Source organism: Grampus griseus (assembly GCF_964374135.1).
Source record: "Grampus griseus genome assembly, chromosome: 6".
NCBI classification, from domain to species: domain Eukaryota; kingdom Metazoa; phylum Chordata; class Mammalia; order Artiodactyla; family Delphinidae; genus Grampus; species Grampus griseus.
Window position 1 is genome coordinate 100191146 of NC_139000.1, and position 21206 is coordinate 100212351.

Sequence of the window (21206 nt, forward strand, 5' to 3'; positions counted from 1 at the left end):
GTGGCCCCACCCATTTTAGTGCCGGGGCTGGGGATGCTCACGGATTAATTACAGGTGTATGAGCCTAAGGTCTTCTGAGCACTGGGACCTGGAGTTCTCTATCTCTCCCCACTCCCCTCCCTTCTCTATCTGACTCACCGGAGCTTTCTACAGTCCTGCCAGGCTCCCCAATCTCAGGAGCTGCAGCAAGGGACTGCTTTCCCTGGGCTTTGCCACGTCTTTCTATTACATTTGCATTGTTTCTGCACCTCCCCCCAGTGACCCTGCCTTTGCCCCTACCTAATTATGATGATAAGAACTTCAACAAAAATAAGCTAGTATCCCATGGCCGCTGAGCACGCACGTCCGGAGCCTGTGCTCCGCAACGGGAGAGGCCACAGCAGAGAGAGGCCCGTGTGCCGCAAGAAAAAAAAAAAAAAAAAAAAAGCTAGTATCTATTGAGTGTATCAAACTTATTAAACCTTATTAACTCTTCCAACCACGTGGAGTAAGAATTATCATCTGCATCTTCTGGTTGGAGGAATGGAGGCTTAGAAAAGTCAAGAAACTTGTCCACACCATCACCCAGCTGGTGAGCGGCTCCGCAGAACTCATGCCTCAGCCACTCCTGCCCACGAGGGCTGGCTTCACAGTCTGGCTCCGTTTTGACAACTTCTCCCCAACCAGCCCTGTGTTCCATCCATCAGTCCTCCCAATCAGCAAGTGTCTACAAACCCCAGTCCGGGCCTGGGCCCCTGGAGGGGCTCAAAAGGCAGGAAAGCCATAGCCCCTGCCCTGGAGTTACTGAGGAGACAGGACAAAAACAGAGAAATTCACACACAACCCCTGGCTGACCCCTGCCAAGCCACTTCCGTTCTCTGAGCCTCGGTCTCCTTACCTGCAAAATGAGCGGGTTGCACCGGAAGGCTGCAAGTACGCAATCCTACTCATCTCTGATCACCTGAGTGCACCCCACTTAATTAGAAGGTAGGAACACTGAGGCCCAGGGATTAGGGCCATCCCAGAAAAAAGCTGGAGCAAAGTCAGAAAAGAAAATCACAAGGTTAGACCCTTAGAAGAAAATGGCTTTGTTATTAAGAATAGGACTAACACTCAAGAATGATCCCAGCGAGGGCCCGGAGCGGGTAGATGGGGGGGCGCGTCTACTGCTCCATCCTTTTGTATCTGACAAAGCCCGAGAGAGCGTCAGCCTGGTGTGGGTTTCCCCTTAGTTCTTGGGCGCTCAAGGAAAAGTAAGCCGGTTGCTTCTGATCCTTTCATTTCCAGGGTACCGCAGGGTGCCCGGAGAGCAGAGAGGCTCCAAATGAGGCATTTCTAAGCCTTTTTCTTAGGAGCAAGAAATGGTGTTTGAGTGTGGAGGAGTGACCGGGATGAGGCACCTCCAGGTTTGGAGATGAGGGGACTGACCCGAACTGGAGGCTGCCTTTCCTTCAGGGCATCTGGGTAGGAACACACGCAGCTCGCAGTGTGGTTGCTTCCCCCGCCATCCTACAGCAGCGGTGGCAGAGCGAGATTCAAGCTCAGCGAGATTCAAGCTCGTCTTTTCACTGCTGATCCAGCCCCGTCTTCAATACCAGGGCATGACGCTCAGACTGCAATTATGGCTCTATAGTCAGAAGTCCATCTTTGTTCCGCCTCTGAAAGAAGGTCCCTATAAATCACAGTATAGACAAAGTGAGGTAAGGACTGTGGTAGGCTGAACAATGGCTCTCCGAAGAGATCCCTGGAACCTATGCATGCTACTTCATAGGGGACTAGGGACTGGCAGGTGTGATCAGAGAAGGACCTTGAGATGGGGAGATTAGCCTGCATTATCCAGGTGGCCCTAAATATAATCCCAAGGGTCCTTAAAGACAGAGGCAAGCAGGTAAAAGGGGAAGCAGGAGATATGAGGATGGGAGCAAGAGGGTGTGTGCGTGGCGGGGGGAAGGGGTCAGGAGACGAACATGGGTAGCCTCCAGGAGCTCACCTGGAGGAAACATTCCAAAGCCTCCAGGACTCCTCCAGGTGAACATTTTGATTTTGGTCCAGTGAAACTGACTTCAGACTCCTGGTCTCCAGAACTCCAGTAAGAGAATCAATCTGGGTTGTTTTAAGTCACCAATATGTGGTCATTTGTTAGAGCAGCTACAGGAAGCTTATACAAATGCTATTTACCCACTGATGAGAATAAACTAAAGCATTTCAAATGTATGTCTTCAGATGTAAATAATTTATGGTAATTCATTGTAAGCAGAAACCATGATGGCTTCTCTTGGCCGGTTCTTGGATATTTGGATTAAAAATCATTTTAAGTTAGTGGTTAAAGCCCAAACTATACCCTACCAGACTTGGCAAGGCCTAATTTTATATTGGTGATATGCAACTTTTGTTTACGTATTTGAAAGTAAGTTTTAAAATCTCTCTATCAGACTTCTGCCCTCCCCTCAATGCATCTAGGAAGGAAGTATACTTTACTATATAGGACACAAAGACTAATATACTAAGCAAGGAGGAGAGAATTAGCAAGTTAATTGCCCTTACTTATGTGTTCACTTCCATCCTGGTGAAGAATTATTTGTTCAGTTCTGTCTGGAATGGAGGTGTCTACTTAGAAATATGTATCTTTTGGCAGTAACGTATCATATGCATGATATAACTAGCTGATAATTCTAGATCTTATAACAAGGCAAACGCACAAACCGTTAGCTTTGGGACCAGACGTGTAACTAAAAAGAAAATCCATGGTTTGCTAATATTATCCTCCGAGAAGGAGGTAGCATGTGGATTTCAGCTTTTCAGTATGTCTTGGATGTGTTTGTGCTTTTGTGTAATTGTTATTCACAAAGATGATGTTTAGCACACATATTATCCGATTGGAATTATCACCGACTATACAAATTACTATCTGGAATAATGGCTGTGTTGATTGTAATCCTTTTGCTGATGAACATGGGCTTGAACAAAAAATACAAAAATCTAATCAGCACAGGCTAAGGTGCAAGTCATGCCGTAACAGGGAAGAAATTTTGTATCCTATTACAAGTTAATCAGTAAAGGAATGTTGCCTATAAGCTTACATTATGCATAATGGCCCGTCTCTGGGAACTCTGTCTCCCAGGTAATGAGCATTAAGCTAAAATACCTTTGTTTAGCTCACAGGAAACATCCTGACCAGACCCACCAGTGAATGACTACAAGAAAGAAGAAACTAGCACATTCCCACCAAAGTCTGCCTGGAACCAGGACTTTACCCCCTCCCCTTTTAGTATAGAAGAAGCCTGAATTCTAATTCGGAGAAGGTAGTTCTTTGGGACACTAGTCCCCCATCTTCTCCGTCTACTGGCTTTCCTAGTAAAGTCGCTATTCCTTGCCTCAACAACTTGTCTCTCAGTTTATCATCCCATCCTGGGGTGCACAGCACGAGCTTGGACTCAGTAACGATGCTATCATGAGGTATTAACCCGCTTGCTTTCCAAAGCAGCTAGTAAGTATTCACCGGTGCTCACTGAATAGTGAGTTAAGGACAGGGACAATCATTAGATACTTAGAATGGTCTTTACCATTATTTCCTGGTGACAGGATTGCCAGCTTTGTGGAGGCACCATGGTGGGGCTCAAAGAAGTATCATCTGCTCTACCTTCCAGAACAACCGTAGCAACCTAAATATAAAACATGGAATATAAATCAACTACTTCTGTTCTAATAATTCCGACATGGAATTGGAAGACAGTTGGAGACGTCACTGAAGAGTAGATGTGAGGCTTGAACCAGACCTTAAAAGAGAGAAAGAAATGATCAAATGAGAGGTAGACGTGGGGGGTGTACCTGAGGCCTGCAGTTGGATCCTGCCATAAACAGCTTGCATGCTGTTGAAGTAAATTTGGGGTCCCATTAAATATCTTCTTTTTTTTTATAAATTTATTTTTATTTATTTTTGGCTGCGTTGGGTCTTTGTTGCTGCGTGCAGGCTTTCTCTAGTTGCGGTGAGCGGGGGCTACTCTTCGTTGCGGTGCGCAGGCTTCTCATTGTGGTGGCTTCTCTTGTTGCGGAGCACGGGCTCTAGGTGTGCAGGCTTCAGTAGTTGTGGCGCATGGACTCAGTAGTTGTGGTGCACAGGCTCAGTTGCTCCGCGGCATGTGGGATCTTCCCGGACCAGGGCTCGAATCCCTGTCCACTGCATTGGCAGGCGGATTCTTAACCACTGCGCCACCAGGAAAGCCCTAAATATCTTCTTTATGTTATCCTCAGGGTAAAATATATATAAACACTGCCAGATACTTTTTTTTAAAGGCCCAGCTGCTGTTGCTTGTAGATGGGCATTGATGTGCACACAGAATGCCCGGGTGTGGTGCTGAGTTGTCATCCCACAACTCCTGCTTTCCAAGGCAGAGAAGCACCACTACAGTGTGTTCTGTTACAGCCCAGACTGGTACTAACCTACAGAGGGTACATTTTAGGATTTGGTCTCTGTGTTTTGTTTGGGGTTTGTGGTAATTTGGGATGAGTGTCCTCATGGACTGTTTTACATGATATGGTTCAGAACCTGTTGTCTGACCTATCCTGGTCAGTTTCAGCCCAGGATGTGACTTTTGTCTCCCCCTCTAGATTGTGGACCCCAGGACCACATCTCACTCTTCTGCTACATCCTCTTCCACACCTTGCCTGGTGCCAGGCCCAGAGGGATGCACCCTAAACCTGAATCAAATTGCAAAGCCAAACAGATGTCAGTGGAAGGATTTGGTGGGATTTAATAGCAACCTATGAACTTGGGAAGCTAGAGAGTAAGGGAGAATGAGTCTTTCCTATTATTCAAATTGTCTGAGTTGCTTTCCTTCCATATTCTTGTGTTGAAATCACTGCTAGAAACCTTTCTTGTCTAAAACAGGTAAGTAACCACCTTCAAACAGCCAGGGCGTCTCTCTAAAGCTGCCAGGACCATATGTAGAGTTTTAATGGCAACAGGCCACTGATACCTTTTTCTTCCATTCCACCTGGGGAAAAATCCCCCAAGCCCACTTTACTCTGAGGCCAATGGACAGATATGCGAAGGTCCACCTGTCAGTGTGGGCTGCTGGAGGGAGGATGTGGCTACTGAGTGTCTCAGAGCTGACTGCACGGAAGACAGCCCAGGCCTGGCTCTCTCATCACACATAGGACCAGGACAGGTCTGCCCACCCAGCCTGAGCCTCCCTGTGTGGCATCGCCAAGCTGGGGGCTATTTCCTCCCTTGCAGACCTGGAAGCAGTGAGTCTGACAGTGACAGCAATCTGCCCTGACAATCAGGTATGAACACAGGTGGGAAGACCGAAACACCTGCCCCTTCCCGTGAGTACTGGGGCAGACGTGCAGCAGTGACGCCCCTTCCAGAAGCAAGGACACCTTCTTACCCCTTTGGTGACATTTGCCTCTTGTAGAAGGGGCACTGCCCCAGGAAGGGCACATGCCTTAGATCATATAGTCGCAGGCAGTGGGGGACTCTTGGTCTGTGGCTCTAACCCACAGCTTTGCCCATTGGGCCACACCACCCCGCTACTGCCTGTCACCTGTGCTATCATCAGCTCCAACTGCTCTATCTAGAAAGTGCTTCTCTCTCATTCTCGCTTTTCTTTTTTTGTTCCCTGGGTCTATTTGTTTTTGTTTGTTTCTTGTTTATTTTGTTCCAGGCACCCTTGTTGGGGAAGTAGACCAGGGAGGCCCCAGATACCTGGGCTGGGTGGACTGCTATCTCTGGTCGACACATCTGCCTGCAGGGCTCGCTCCTCCCTCACAGCTGGCAGCTGCCCACCGGGAGATGGCTGCGGCTTGGAATCTGCAGCGGCCCAGCTGAGGGCTGGCTCCCCGCCCCTGCAGGTGGTGGAGATGACGCCTCTGGAGTGCCAAGCTTCCCCCACATCACCCCAACACACGCAGGGCCCTACAGCCCATTTCTTCTCTCCTCCTGTGGTTTCTTCTTGCTGCTGTTTGGTCAAGAAGAGAGGAAAGACCCCGAGGCTGCACCCTGTTATTAGGCGACAGTCATTTACATCCTCGAGCTCTAAGTCAGGGGTCAGGAATGAACCCAAAAGTAGGCATCGCTGGGGAGAACTGAGCACACCTGCTCTGGTTTGGGCAGGGCAGGCGGAGGTGGACGTGGAGCTCAAGACCCTTCCCGTCTGCCTCCCGTGCCTCAGTTTCCCCATCTGAACCATCTTCTCCAAAACAACTTACTGCTCTCAGAGCAGAAAAATTGGAAGAACCTGAAATATTTAAAGAAAAAAATCACCCACAATTCTGCCATTAATATCTTGCTGTTTTCATCTATCTTTTTCATATAACTGAATCACCCTGCCTATGCAATGATGGACCCTGTTTTTAAACAACAACCTTTCCATAATGAACAAGTCATACATGTTCATTATGGAACATTCAGAAAATTCAAACACAAAGAAGGAAAATGACTTTTTGCTGCTCCCTTGAGAAATAACAAACAGTAATGTTTTGATGTTGTCTTTCTGGTCTTTTTAATAAGCATGATATACCAAAAGGAAAAATAACGCACAGTATTCACACTTTCCATACTTTTGGGCAACTTTTCCTTTTTCCCTTAACTCAGCGTGAATAATTTTTATATTATTATATGTTCTTTTGCCTCATTTATGATGACAGAACATACAGATGTGCTCTATTTTATTTAACCAATCTCTATTGTTAGTCCTTTGGTTTGGTTCCAATTTTTCCCCATCAATAACTGGGCTAATTGTAGCTAAATGTTTCCCCCAGTTCTGTATTAACACCTCTGAATACCCCAGGCCTGGCACCCTCATAGATTATGGGGAGATCGTGCCTGATAACATGTCTGAAATTACTTTGAGAAATATGTACATTGCTGCACATCTGTGAAGGGTTATTGTTTGTCAGTTAATTCAGGGAGTAGGTGGTGTTGGTGGAAATAGTGCATGTATTAAGCAAAGAATAATCATAAAATCAGACACTTAACATGGTACTTCCCGTGTGCCAGGTACTGTTCCAAGAGCTTCACATTATTTTTAACGTGCTTAATTCTTAAAACAACCCTGTGAGGTGAGTACTATTAATTGACCTACATTTAATTTTTTAATTTATTTTACTGAAGTATAGTTGATTTACAAGGCTGTGTTAATTTCTGTTGTACAGCAAAGCGATTCAGATATATATAGATATATTCTTTTCCATTCTGGTTTATCACAGGATAAACAACTATTGAATATAGTTCCCTGTGCTATACAATAGGACCTTGTTGTTTATCCATCCTATATATAATAGTTTGCATCTGCTAATCCCAAACTCCCACTCCATCCCTCCCCCACCCCACCCCCCCCTTGGCAACCACAAGTCTGTTCTCTATGTCTGTGAGTCTGTTTCTGTTTCACAGATAAGTTCATTCGTGTCATATTTTAGATTCCACATATAAGTGATATCATATGATATTTGTCTTTCTCTTTCTGACTTACTTTACTTAGTACGATAATCTCTAGGTCCATCCAGGTTGCTGCAAATGGCATTATTTCATTCTTTTTATGGCTGAGTAGTATTCCATTGTGTATATGTACCACATCTTCTTGATCCATTCCTCTGCTGATGGACATTTAGGCTGTTTCCACATCTTGGCTATTGTGAACAGTGCTGCTATGAACATAGAGGTCCATGTATCTTTTTGAATTATAGTTTTGTCTGGATATATGCCCAGGAGTGGGGTTGTTGGATCATAGGGCAGCTCTATTTTTAGGTTTTTGTAGAAACTCCATACTCTTCTCCACGGTGGCTGCATAAATTTACATTCCCACCAACAATGTAGGAAGATTCCTTTTTCTCCACACTCTCCCTAGCATTTGTTATTCGTATTTTTTCATGATGGCCATTCTGACCAGTGTGGGGTGGTCCCTCATTATAGTTTTAATTTTCAAAATCAAAATCTCTAATAATTAGAGATGTTGAGTATCTTTTCATGTGCCTGTTGGCCCTCTGTATGTCTTTGGAGAAATGTCTATTTAGGCTTTCTGCCCATTTTTCAATTGGGTTGTTTGTTTCTTTGTTGTTGAGTTGTATGAGCTTAATTAACTTGGCTTTTAGATGAGGAAATTGAGGCACAGAGGGGTTGAGTGTCTTGCCCAAGGTCACAGAACTAGGAAGTGGTGGAGCTGGGATTCTAAGCCAGTCTGGCTTCCAAGTCTCTGCATGTAACCCTCTGTTAAGAAGCCAGTCCCCCTGAGTGTGGGCAACTGGGAAATGGGGGGTAGTGGTAGGGTAGGTATGAACCATGATTTTAGTGCACCCATGGAGTCCCACGTGATGGTAATAGGCACCTGACCCAGCATACCTTAAGGGAGCTCATCAGCCTTCAGGCTCTGCCTCAAAGATCAGAGCACTTGGATAACAGCACAGAAGTGATTATTCAAAACGAGATGTTATCTTTTAAGGGACACTCTATATGTAGGAATAAAATGACGTGATGTGTTTTGTTTGCTTCGAAATAACGCTGGTTGGGGGCAGGGTGGGGGGGTGCATAATGAACAGATGGAGTGTAAGTAATGCAAAATCAGCTGTGAGTTGAATTTGTTGAAGCTGAGTGGTCTGACTGACTGGTGGGTCTATGGGGGCTCTCTCTTCTCTTGTATTTGCCGGAAATTTGCCATGCTAAAACATTTTAAAAACATCTCAAGTCATTAGATAGTTCATGAATGATATTTGAGGGGATATTCCAACCCACAGCGTAAAGTCTTTCTTTCTTTCTTTCTCGCTTTCTTTCTTTCTTTCCCCCGGTATTGATCAGTTTGCAGAAACATCCTCAAAGGGTCCAGCTCTTCACTGAGAATGTATAGAATGAGAGTTAGAGGTTTGTTCATTCATTCAAGAACTATATCTTCATCTTGAGCACAGGGATGAGCTGTGAGGGATATGGCTGAGTTTGGGAGAAAATATACACAAAGGAAATGTTAACCACACAAGGGAAGCATTCAGCAAATGTCTCAAACCTTAGCAGAAGCTAAGGGGGTAAGGGAGGAGGGTGTGGGTTGTGTCCCCCTGCCCAGGGCTTAGAGTTCCTGAGGGAGGGACAGCTGAGCCCGGAGCCTGGAGAGCTCTCTTTTTCCTCACTCCCATCCTTCCCAGCTGAGTGCCCTAGGACTCAGGACTGTACAAGGGGTCAGCACTCTACATTTTGCAAAGGGAGATTTAACTTTCCAGCTGGCTGAACCAAAGCAAGAAAGCACCTCTCTTTCAACACCATCTCTTATCCTTATATGGTGGCAAACGTTCTGACAAATCTGGCTGCTGTGTATTTTTTCAGTGACTTAATTTGCCAAGAGGGCTAGCAGTGTATGGTATGTACGTAATCTACTCCAAAATGGAGTTTACATTATAAGAGATAGATTAATACAGAACAAAGCCCCCGAGAAGGTGAGGTGGGCCGGGCCTACGGACAATGAACTAGTGGAAGAAACATCTGTGTGCTCCGGAAGATCCTAGGTCTCTTAGGATCACATGCTCATCTTCTACCAATGAAAGCTCAATGAGGTTCCACCCTCCCCCACTCCCTCGTCCTGCCTTCTCCCTCCCTTGAAAGAGAGTGTTTAGTTTCCGAATTAACTCACTCTGGACTACGCCAGGATTTAGGGCAAAACAGAAAACTGAGATCCGGAGCTCTGTAATTAGGCCTCCTCGTGGATTTCAAGCAGGGCCGATCTGTGAATATGCCTGAATTTTCCGGTCTGGAGGCAGCAGGAGAGGGCTGATCAGACGCGGCTAGTGAGGCCCCCAGTTTTCCTCATCTGCCCCCGCTGTTGTGGCATATGACCACAGCTCAAGAGCTGGGTCACCGCAGCCTCCTGCCCACGCCTGCGCAGTTGGCCTGGGGTGCTGACAGCACTGCTCCGTAGGGGAGGGAAAGGGAAAGGTGAGCCGGGAGGAGGGCATGCCAGGAGTCAGGCTCTCTGTGGATTAGAGGAGCTGCCCGGAGGGCCCGTTGGAGGCAGAGCCCAAGGGTACTAGGCGCAGAGTAATTGGGGTCCTGCGGTCCTGAGTTAATTTCCATCTTTCACAGACGGGCACACACGTTGGAATAGACAAGACAGAAATTTAAGCTGTCACTGCTCCCAACCAATCCTAAGAAGCAAGACTGAAAGGGGGCAAAAGCTCAATTTCTCAAAAGCTGTCTACCGGGGCAGAGACCTATGCCTGGAACAAGGCACCCCCCAAAGTGATGCAGCCTGGGGTTTCTTCACTGATGGGCAGGCACTCAGTTTTCCTGGGCACAGAAGTTTTCGTGGCACCCATAATTCCACTACCTGGATTCTTCCAGTTTTTACATGGAAAGGCCTTTTTCCCCCCTTATTCTTGGCTTTAAAGACTCCTCCCAAATTTCACCAGTCTGCTAGGAGTTTTTTTTTTTTTTTTTGCAGTACGCGGGCCTCTCACTGTTGTGGCCTCTCCCGTTGAGGAGCACCGGCTCCGGACGTGCAGGCTCAGTGGCCGTGGCTCACGGGCCCAGCTGCTCCGCGGCATGTGGGATCTTCCCGGACCGGGGCACGAACCCATGTCCCCTGCATCGGCAGGCGGACTCTCAACCACTGCGCCACCAGGGAAGCCCTAGGAGTTCATTTTTACTGGTGAGATCTGTTCTCTTGCTTACGTGAAAAGGACCAAAACTATTTCCTGATGACAAGGCCAAATAGCTGTAGCTTGAGTCTGTTATCGCAAACCTGAATGTAACCTGAGGTGCATTCATTTTAAAAAAATGCCAAGTAAGGAATGAGGTTCTCCCAACTTACTGCACTGGTCAGATGCAACCTGGAGAATTATGTTAACTTCTGCATTTCACCTTTAAGAGAAATGTTGGCTATTTTATAATACTGCCAGAGGAGAGATCAAGAACTATGTCCCAAAAGGACTGTTCAGGAATGACAAGTCTGTGGAAGATAAAACTGAAGGGGACAGGAGAACCAGCTCCAAAGCAGTGAAGGCCAATGTTGGCTCAAAAAAGCAGAACCAGGGCAAAGGGTGGGGGAGGGATATGCTGGGAGACAGATTTTGACTTTATAGCAGCCAGAGCCTTCTAATAATTAGGCTATTTAAACATGGGAAGGGCTCAGGGAGGTAGTGAGTCAAGGCCTAGTCAGACAGTAGCCAAGCAGTGGCTGGACAGCCACTCCTAGGAGAAGTGCTACAGGGGGACTCCTGCATTGGGCAGGAAAGGAGCGCTAAGATTCTGTTATTTTATAACTCTATGAAATGTAGGTCCTATACATCATAAATTAGATTAGGGGATAGACTACAAAATTTCAGTGGCTTCTTAAAAACATTTAGAGTTTTGTTTATAGAAATGAAGAATGAATGAAAGTAAAAAAATGAAAACCATGGGTCATTTTTGTAGGCTCCTTTCAGCATTTTGATTTCATGTGTGTTTGTGTTCCTCTTAATTTCAGATCCTGTTTTCTTTCTTTGACTTCTACCTATATGTCCTTATATTCTCTCTATCTCTCCTTTTACACAGAAGATTTTCATTTATTCCATGGGTGGTAGGTCTTTGGATCATATTGGAGGAATTTAAGGTCTGGTTATTTGGAAATGATTAGAGTAAAAAATCTATAATATCTTACCTAGCCTGGTGAGTGTTTCTTTGTACTTTTTCTCTCTTCTCCAACCACATCTTTTGGTCAAGACCACGTTTGTGTTTACGGAAAATCATCAGTGCTCATAATATTACAAGTAAAGGAAAAGAAAGTAGAATTGCCAGAAGGATTCCGGAGGAATACACATGCAAGTACAACCAAACTAATCTTGAAAAAAAAAAAAGAAAAAGAAAAGAAAGAAATAATAAGGACTTTCCATAAAACTAGAATTGCATACACCATAATTACAATAATTGACATAATGCTGGGAAAATGACACTCATCGATTAAAACTGAAAAGTTCAGAAAGAGACTCAAATCAATATATAATGAAAGTCCCATTTAAAATTTGTAAGAAAAAAGGTGACTTTCATGAAATGATTAACTCTTTGGAAAAGAAGAGGGTCACCCCAAATTTCATAAATAAAACCATGGAAGACACCTGAAACATTGTAAATCAACTATACTTCAATAAAAAAATAATAAAAAAATAATAAAACCATGGAAGTACTGGGGAAAAGCATAGGTGAACATTTATATATTCTTTGGGGAAAAGACTCTTAAAAACAAAAAAACACCTAAGAAAGTACCTGAAATAAAAAATATTGATACATTTAATTTTAAAATGTCTGTGCCTCAAAACCACAATAAACCATATAGGCAAATAGCAAAACAAAAAGGAAAGTATTAACAACATACATGAATAAAAGTTAATGTCATAATATATAAAAAGCTCTTACTAATCAATAAGATTAGGAGCATTGTCTCAATGGAGGACAGAGCAAAGCATGAGAATATAAATCAACTCAGAAGAAACACAAGTGTCCAATGAACATGTGGCAATTGAATCTTGAACTGATGGCAAATTAAAGCTATGAGATGCTATTTTTTTTTTTTTTTTTTTTGTCTATCCATTGGACAACATACTTTTGTTTAATGTAAACATTTAGCATTGACTTCAGTTTGGGAAACAAGACATTCTCATATACTGATGTGTGTGAATTGATGCAACCTTTTGGGCAGCATACTTGGCAATATATCTCAGAAACCTTGAAAATATTCAGTCCTCTTTGACAAAGGAAGTCCACTTAGAAGAATTTTTTTCTAAAGAAATCACTAGGGCTGTATGCTAAGGGTCAGCTGTAGGAATGTTTGTATTGAGCAGAAACTAGAACCAATCTAAATGTCTAATGGTCCAATAGTGACCATTTAATCAATGTTGATATGTCCTATGTAGCCATTAAAAATGTTGTAGAAGACAGTAAGTGCTGGAGAGGGTGTGGAGAAAAGGGAACCCTCCTACACTGTTGGTGGGAATGTAAATTGGTGCAGCCACTATGGAGAATGGTATGGAGGTTCCTCAAAAAACTGAAACTAGAGTTGCCCTATGATCCAGCAATCCCAGTCCTGGGCATGTATCCTGACAAAACTATAATTCAAAAAGATACATGCACCCTTATGTTCATAGTGGCACTATTCACAATAGCCAAGATATGGAAACAGCCTAAATGTCCAATGACAGATGAATGGATAAAGAAGATGTGGTATATATATACACAAAGGAATACTACTCAGCCATAAAAAATAATGAAATAATGCCATTTGCAGCAACATGGATGGACCTAGAGATTATCATACTAAGTGAAGTAAGTCAGAAAGAGAAAGACAAATATCATATGATATCAGTTATCTGCAGAATCTAAAATACAACACAAATGAATTTATCTATGAAACAGAAACACACAGATGTAGACAACAAACTTGTGGTGGTCAAGGGGGAGGCAGCTGGGGGAGGGATGGAGTGGGAGTTTGGGATTAGCAGATGCAAACTATTATATATAGGGTGGATAAAAACAAGGTCCTATTGTATAGCACGGGGAACTATATTCAATATACTATGATAAGTCATAATGGGAAATAATATGAAAAAGAATGTATATATATATATGTATAACTGAATCACTTTGCTGTAGAGCAGAAATTAATACAACGTTGTAAATTAACTATACTTCAATAAAATTTTTAAAAAGTGCTGTGAAAGAACATGGAAAGATGTTCATAGTGTATGTTTCTGTATATTTCTGTTGCTGTTGTTGAAATAACTGTCATTTATTTATTTTGTTCAAGTTGGTTTGTTTTTTAAAAAATGGTGTACACTTTGAGTAAAAGAAGCGAGATTTAGTCTGGAAGCTTAAAGGACTGGAGCAGAATTGTGGCTGCAGGGTGCCTTGGGTCTCAAACCATCCTCCTGGATACAACCGCAAAGCACTCAGCCTCTGGCCTGGAGAACTTCTGGCCACACACTGTGTTTTGCAAGCTCTGTGTTGGTGTTACATTGTGCACCAGGGGTGGAAGAATGGACTAAGGGTGAAGTGGAGCAGCTGGCAGCCCTCTTGGGAACTCCTCCCTGTCAGGTGGCTTCTGTTCCATGTCCTCCAAGCCTGGAGCTGTGCAAGGCCCTGGACGGTTAATCAAGTCAAATCCAAGAGCTGTCTCACCCTCTGGCTTATAGTAAACATGCCTTCAGGCACAAGTGCCCAAGAGCTGGACAGTGATGCCGGAGCAGGCACTGGGGAGCCAGCATCTTTTAGGAGAGACTCTTTGTTTTCCCCTCTCTTCCCCTTCCCTCCTCACCCCTCCCCTCTTCAGCCCTTTCCTCTTCTCCCCCGCTTCCCCCTTCCTTCCCATCCCCTTCTATATCCTCCTTTAGGGATAGGCCTGAGGCTAATACAGTTTGGGAGAGGAGAACCTCTTTAAGAAAACAAGTACACAATTATGAAATCAAATTCAAGTACAGGACCTTGAAAGGGTTCTGTCTCAGTGAGAGGCCTGAACTTAAGCTTCATAGGCTTCATGGTAAATCCACCTTTAATCCTGAATCTGGTTTTTATTGTTTGCATGGACTTCCTTTTAGCTTGTATTATGTATGTTTTCCTAAACTACGTTAAATATTGTTTTAAATTTTTTTTTTTTTTTTTTTTTTTAGCGGTACGCGGGCCCCTCACTGTTGTGGTCTCTCCCGTTGCGGAGCACAGGCTCTGGACGCGCAGGCTCAGCGGCCATGGCTCACGGGCCCAGCCGCTCCGCGGCATGTGGAATCTTCCCGGACTGGGGCACGAACCCGCGTCCCCTGCATCGGCAGGCGGACTCAACCACTGAGCCACCAGGGAAACCCTGTTTTACATATTTTTAAGCTTTATGTAAATACCATTTATGTAAATGGTATTCTCCGTGAAATTTTTATACAGATTGTTTTTCTTACTCAACATTACATTTGGGAAATTTATCCATATTGATACGCATAACTTTAGTTTCTTTTAATTGCTATATTCCATCACGTGACTCAGAATGTATCTACTCTCCTGCTGCAGTTTTTCAGTAAAAACAGCAGATTATAAAACAAAAGCAGGTTGTAAATGTGCGCGTGCGCACACACACACACACACACACTGCAGAGCAAGTAAAGAAGTGTCATTTGTTGTAAGACTAGAATAGAACTAGGTCTATATGATATAGACAGCATTTCAATTCAGCAGGCAAAAATGGACTACTTAATAAATTGTATTGAGAGAATTGGCTATATGTAGACAAAATAAATAAAAGCAAATCTCTAACTTACATGATACACAAAATTATAATTTAGATGAATTAAAAACCTGAACCCTCAGAATACAAATTTTAAAGTATTAGGGAAAAAAGTATAGGAAATATCATTATGATCCCATGGAAAGGGGAACCCTAAATAAGTCATGGAAAGCAAAACTCATATAGTAAAAGACCGAACAATTTAAATTAAATTACTGAATAAATATCATCTAAGTTGTAAAAAAAGGAACTATATAATAAAAAATACCCTAACATAGAAAATAAACTTATGGTTACCAAAGAGGAAAGGCAGGGGAAGGGATAAATTAGGAGTTTGGGATTAAAATGTACATGCTACTGTATATAAAATAGATAACCAACAAGGGCCTACTGTACAGTGCAGGGAACTATATTCAATATCTTGTAATAACCTATAACAGAAAAGAATCTGGAAAAAAATATATATGTATAATTGAATCATTTTGCTGTACGTCTGAAACTAACACAACATTGTAAATCAACTATATTTCAATAAAAGTTTTCAAAAAAAATACCAAAATTTTTTTAAAAGACACCCCAAACAACATGAAAGACAAGCTGAAGACTGGGAGAAAAATTTGCAACTTATGTAAAAAAGAATGAATATAACAGATATATGTGGGGAAAAAAAAACAAGCACCCTTTAGAAAAATGAGCAAAGGATATGAATAGGCAATTCATAAAAGAGGAAAAACATGTAAGAAGACGCTCAAACACAGTTTTTATCAGGCAACTACTAATGAAAAAGTTGAAGAGATGCTGTTTTACACCTAATGTACTGACCACTTGGAAATGTCTGGTAGGTGAAGGGTCACTGAGACTGCTGGGAAGTGGGAACTTCTCGATTCCAGTTTCATACTCCAAGATGATGCAGCCCCTTGAGAGGCAACGTGGGCATAACCTTGGATCCACAATTCCTTCTTGTAGGAATTTAGAATCTTGAAATATGGAAAAGACACATAAGACATTTACTGCAACATTGTTGGAGTTAGAGAAAAATTGTTAACAATCCTAAGTATCCACTGAAAGGAGAGGATAATAAGTAAAATACGGTATAGCCATACAATGGAATACTATTCAGCAGTTAAAACAAATTCACTTGATCAATATATTAACACGATTAGATTTCCAAAACACTTATAGTATGATGCCTTTTATGTAAATGCAACACACAAATACATCAACATATTGTACGATTATAAGATTCTGGAAGGAAGCACACCAAACTCCCAAGAGTGGTTGGTCACTTGGACAGAAGGAAAGGTCAGGGATTTCTGAGAGGTGGTCAATGAGAAATTTAGTTTTATATATGATGCTCTAATTTTGTTTAAAAGGTGCATGCATTTATGTAGTTCTTGTTCAATTAAAATAATTTAAAAGATAAAAGATTAGAAGGATGTATGTTCACAGTGATAACTCTTGGAATGAAATTATAAATTTTACCTTGTTCTTTTTTCTTATCTGTGTTTCCTAAAATGTCCACAATGTTTGCCCATCACATTTGTAGTAAGAAACCAATTATTGGGAGAAGCCACTCCCGATAGCGTCTGGGTTTTTGAGAAGATTCTCTGTTGGTTCGGTGAAGGGGAGAGAAGATGAATAATCTTTCATTTAGTGCGCTATGTTGCCTCTGCTGCTGTCCACCTTGTCCAGGGAAAATTGCTTCAAAATTAGCATTTTTGCCACCTGACCCAACTTACGCGCTGATGTGTGATGAAAGTGGAAGCCGCTGGACGTTACGCCTATCAGAACGAGCGGACTGGCAATATTCTTCTAGAGAAAAAGATGCTATTGAGTGTTTCACGACTAGAACCAGTAAAGGCAACAGAATTGCCTGCATGTTTGTGCGCTGCTCACCCAATGCCAAATACACTTCACTCTTTTCACACGGAAGTGCTGTTGATCTTGGTCAGATGAGTGGCTTTTACGTAGGACTGGGATCATGGATTAATTGTAATATATTCTCATATGATTATTCTGGATATGGTGCAAGTTCTGGGAAACCAACAGAGAAGAACCTCTATGCAGACATAGAAGCTTCTTGGCTTGCTCTTAGGACAAGATATGGCATTCGCCCTGAAAACGTGATTATATATGGCCATATATATATATGTGATTATATATGGCCATATATATATATATGGCCAAAGTATAGGGACAGTACCATCTGTGGATCTTGCTGCTTGGTATGAGAGCTCTGCTGTTATTCTTCATTCTCCTTTGACCTCAGGAATGTCAGTTGCTTTTCCTGAAGACAAGAAGACCTACTGTTTTGATGCATTCCCAAACATCGACAAAATCTCTAAGATTACCTCTCCAGTATTAATAATTCATGGGACTGGAGATGAAGTCATTGACTTTTCACATGACCTCGCATTGTTTGAGCGTCGCCAAAGACCTGCGGAGCCTCTGTGGGTTGAAGGGGCAGGTCACAATGATGTGGAACGTTATGGACAGTATCTTGAAAGATTGAAACAGTTTGTGTCACAGGAACTGGTAAATTTGTAAAATATTCTGAAGATTTGCATACTGGGTTTTCTTTCTTGCTGAACTGCACTCTTTGGTAAATAACATAAAACCTGAAGGTTTTGTTTGCAAATCATGTCAGTTGCCTTCATAAATGTACAGGTAATGATTTGTTAACAGACTTAATGAAGGCTTTAATTACCAAACTAGAAACTGCAAATAACAGTATCATGCAGTCAGGCTGTGTAATTTATATTTTTTCTGTGACTTTTTTTTAAACATCAAGATGAGTACTGTATGAAATTTTAATTCTATAAGATCAAATGCTATGAAAGTATTGCCAAATGCTTTTGCATATCAGAAACAAATTTATAAATTTTTTTTTTTTTTTTTTTTGGCGGTACGCGGGCCTCTCCCTGTTTGTGGCCTCTCCTGTTGCGGAGCACAGGCTCCGGATGCGCAGGCTCAGCGGCCATGGCTAACGGGCCCAGCCGCTCCGCGGCATGTGGGATCTTCCCGGACCGGGGCACGAACCTGCGTTCCCTGCATAGGCAGGCGTACTCTCAACCACTGCGCCACCAGGGAAGCCCTATAAATATTTTTAAAACATCTCAATGTACTAAATCTTATCCTGGTATACAAATGTAATATTCTTTCAATAAAAAGCTGTATATCTAAAACAATTCAAGCGCTCAGAATAAACTGTATGAAAACATGCAAGTTCACTAAAGATGACCTAAACCCTGTTGTACAGGGATAGAGATTTAAAGGTTATTTTATTGTAAAATACATTGAATTTTCTGTATTCCCTGGTTATCATACATTTTCTCCTTTAAAAAAAATGATGTAAGTCTTAATTTTTATGCCATTTGTTAAATTACCCACTAGTTACCTTGTAAATGAGAAGTCACAATAGCACTGAACTTTAACTAGTTTTGATTTAAAAGTTTGGTACTGTGAGGCAACAACTTAAATTTTTCATTTTAGTCATTTAAAAGGCATTTAGAGCTTCAAGAATAATTTTGTACGCAATGTTGTTTTAAATTCTGACTAATCTCGTAGAAATGCAATACTGTCACTATTAGAAATCCTGAAATTCTATTAGATGTTCTTTAAGACCACACACAGACTGGCTATTTGATCCCTTTTCACTTTGACTCTTTTTAAGAATAGGACCTGTTGTTTTGGATTACCACCTGAGAATTTCCTGGATTTACTCCTGGATGCAGGAGATAAGAAAACGTTTAATTCATAACTTTTATATTAACGAATGTAGTGCAAAAAATAAAGCTCACACAAAAACTAAGTTGCCTTTCCTTGAATGAATCCTGCTTGAATAAAACAATGAAAGAAAAATAAAATGAATGGTATGTAATCTAATTCGTAAATGAATGATTATTGAAATAATGCACACTGTGGATATATTTTAAGACCTTATGTAGTTTTAATTGTTCTGCTTGTTCTGTGGTTATGTCTAAGACTATAGTGTATGATTCTCTTCAAAGTATATCAAGTATTGTGAATGCTTTAGTTCAGATGTGTCAAATTAACAGTAAAACAATAATATGCCACTCAAAAAAAAAAAGAAACCAGTTATTCGTCAAGGATTGCTGGAAGTTCAAAAATTCTTAAAAAGTTAAGAATATACCCTTATATTCTTTAAATATACACTTTTAAATATACCCTCCCTGTCCCACCCCCCAATTTAAATACATAGCACTGTGTTTGGGAAGAGTGGCAGGTTTTATTGCAAAATTAGGTAATTCCCCAAAGTCTGGAAGTATAGAAAAAGGTTCTGGGAATCGTTTAGCTTGGTTCGGGGGGTTCTAGGCAAAGGGCTCTTGTTTTTTACTCACCGATGTTCCATTAACCAGGACACTCCAGGGACTTGACTTAAGATTTACTGACAATAAATATTTAACTACAGTTAAACTTAGCTACTTTCTGGGAGTGAGTTTTCTCAGCTGGCTGAGAGTTTTCATCTCTTTTACATTTTTACATTGTAATGATTTGGAGTAGAAAAATTTCTAGAATGTTTTACGTACTTTTCTGCCTTCTTAAACGGAACACAGAGTATCTAGTTTCAGTTTTCCCAACTTTGCTCTTTCTAAAGGTTGCCACATGGCACACTTACCAGGATCTGTCTATAGCAACACCCTCTTTCCTGCTAATGGCTGTAGAAGTTAACTTCTTGGAATTGTTTGTAAAATAATCAGTGTGCGGTGCTCACACTAAGAGGATTCCCTAAGATAAAAGAACACACAAACTTTATGGCATCTATTTTGGCTGTTTCACACACCCCCTTTTATTCCCCCCCCCCCCCACTTTCTTGTTTTCAGTAATGTTCTAAAGTGCTGGCCTCAAGTCTGGAAGGTGGTACAGGTAGAAAAGAAAGAGCAGCATTATTTATTGCAAAACTGTGACCTCTATCAATGTCAAAGCTTTTGCTGTTGGCACAGAGCTCTTGCCACAGAACTGAGTTGCCAATAGATGAAATGTGTGAATAACCCTAAATTAAGACAGAAACCGTAACCTTATAGCAGTTACACAGTATCTACTAGAAGATTTTGTGGTTTTACAGAAGAATTTCCCAAGATACAGAAGGTGACTATTAATGAAGCCTTTGTAAGTAACAGCCTTATACATCTGAGAAAAATAGGGTTTGTATAGAGCTGGGTCTATAATCTCAGGCCTACTCTTGGCAAAACCAGAAGGGGGAAGGGAAGGGAGGGTATAAACCGTAGCCACATAGAGGGAACTTTCCTCAACATAATAAAGGCCATATATGACAAACCCGCAGCCAACATCGTCCTCAATGGTGAAAAACTGAAAGCATTTCCACTAAGATCAGGAACAAGACAAGGTTGCCCACTCTCACCACTCTTACTCAACATAGTTTTGGAAGTTTTAGCCACAGCAATCAGAGAAGAAAAGGAAATAAAAGGAATTCAAATCGGAAAAGAAGTAAAGCTGTCACTGTTTGCAGATGACATGATACTATACATAGAGAATCCTAAAGATGCTACCAGAAAACTATGAGAGCTAATCAATGAATTTGATAAAGTAGCAGGATACAAAATTAATGCACAGGAAACTCTGGCATTCCTATACACTAATGATGAAATATCTGAAAGTGAAATCAAGAAAACACTCCCGTTTACCACTGCAACAAAAAGAGTAAAATATCTAGGAATAAACCTACCTAAGGAGACAAAAGACCTGTATGCAGAAAATTATAAGACACTGATGAAAGAAATTAAAGATGATACAAATAGATGGAGAGATATACCATGTTCTTGGATTGGAAGAATCAACATTGTGAAAATGATTCTACTACCCAAAGCAATCTACAGATTCAATGCAATCCCCATCAATCTACCACTGGCATTTTTCACAGAACTAGAACAAAAAATTTCACAATTTGTATGGAAACACAAAAGACCCCGAATAGCCAAAGCAATCTTGAGAACGAAAAACGGAGCTGGAGGAATCAGACTCCCTGACTTCAGA

The 21206-nt window shown here is 41.8% G+C and overlaps 1 protein-coding gene across 1 annotated transcript; it reads left to right on the forward strand.

The window, feature by feature from the left end:
* Positions 1-16825: 16825 nt before the first annotated feature.
* On the forward strand, positions 16826-17738 carry LOC309824211 (alpha/beta hydrolase domain-containing protein 17B-like; the record flags this gene model as incomplete). The annotated part of the gene is made up of 2 exons (XM_082656929.1): positions 16826-17314; positions 17370-17738. 2 exons carry the CDS (start codon positions 16826-16828, stop codon positions 17736-17738), a joined length of 858 nt encoding a protein of 285 aa, XP_082513055.1.
* Positions 17739-21206: the final 3468 nt, after the last annotated feature.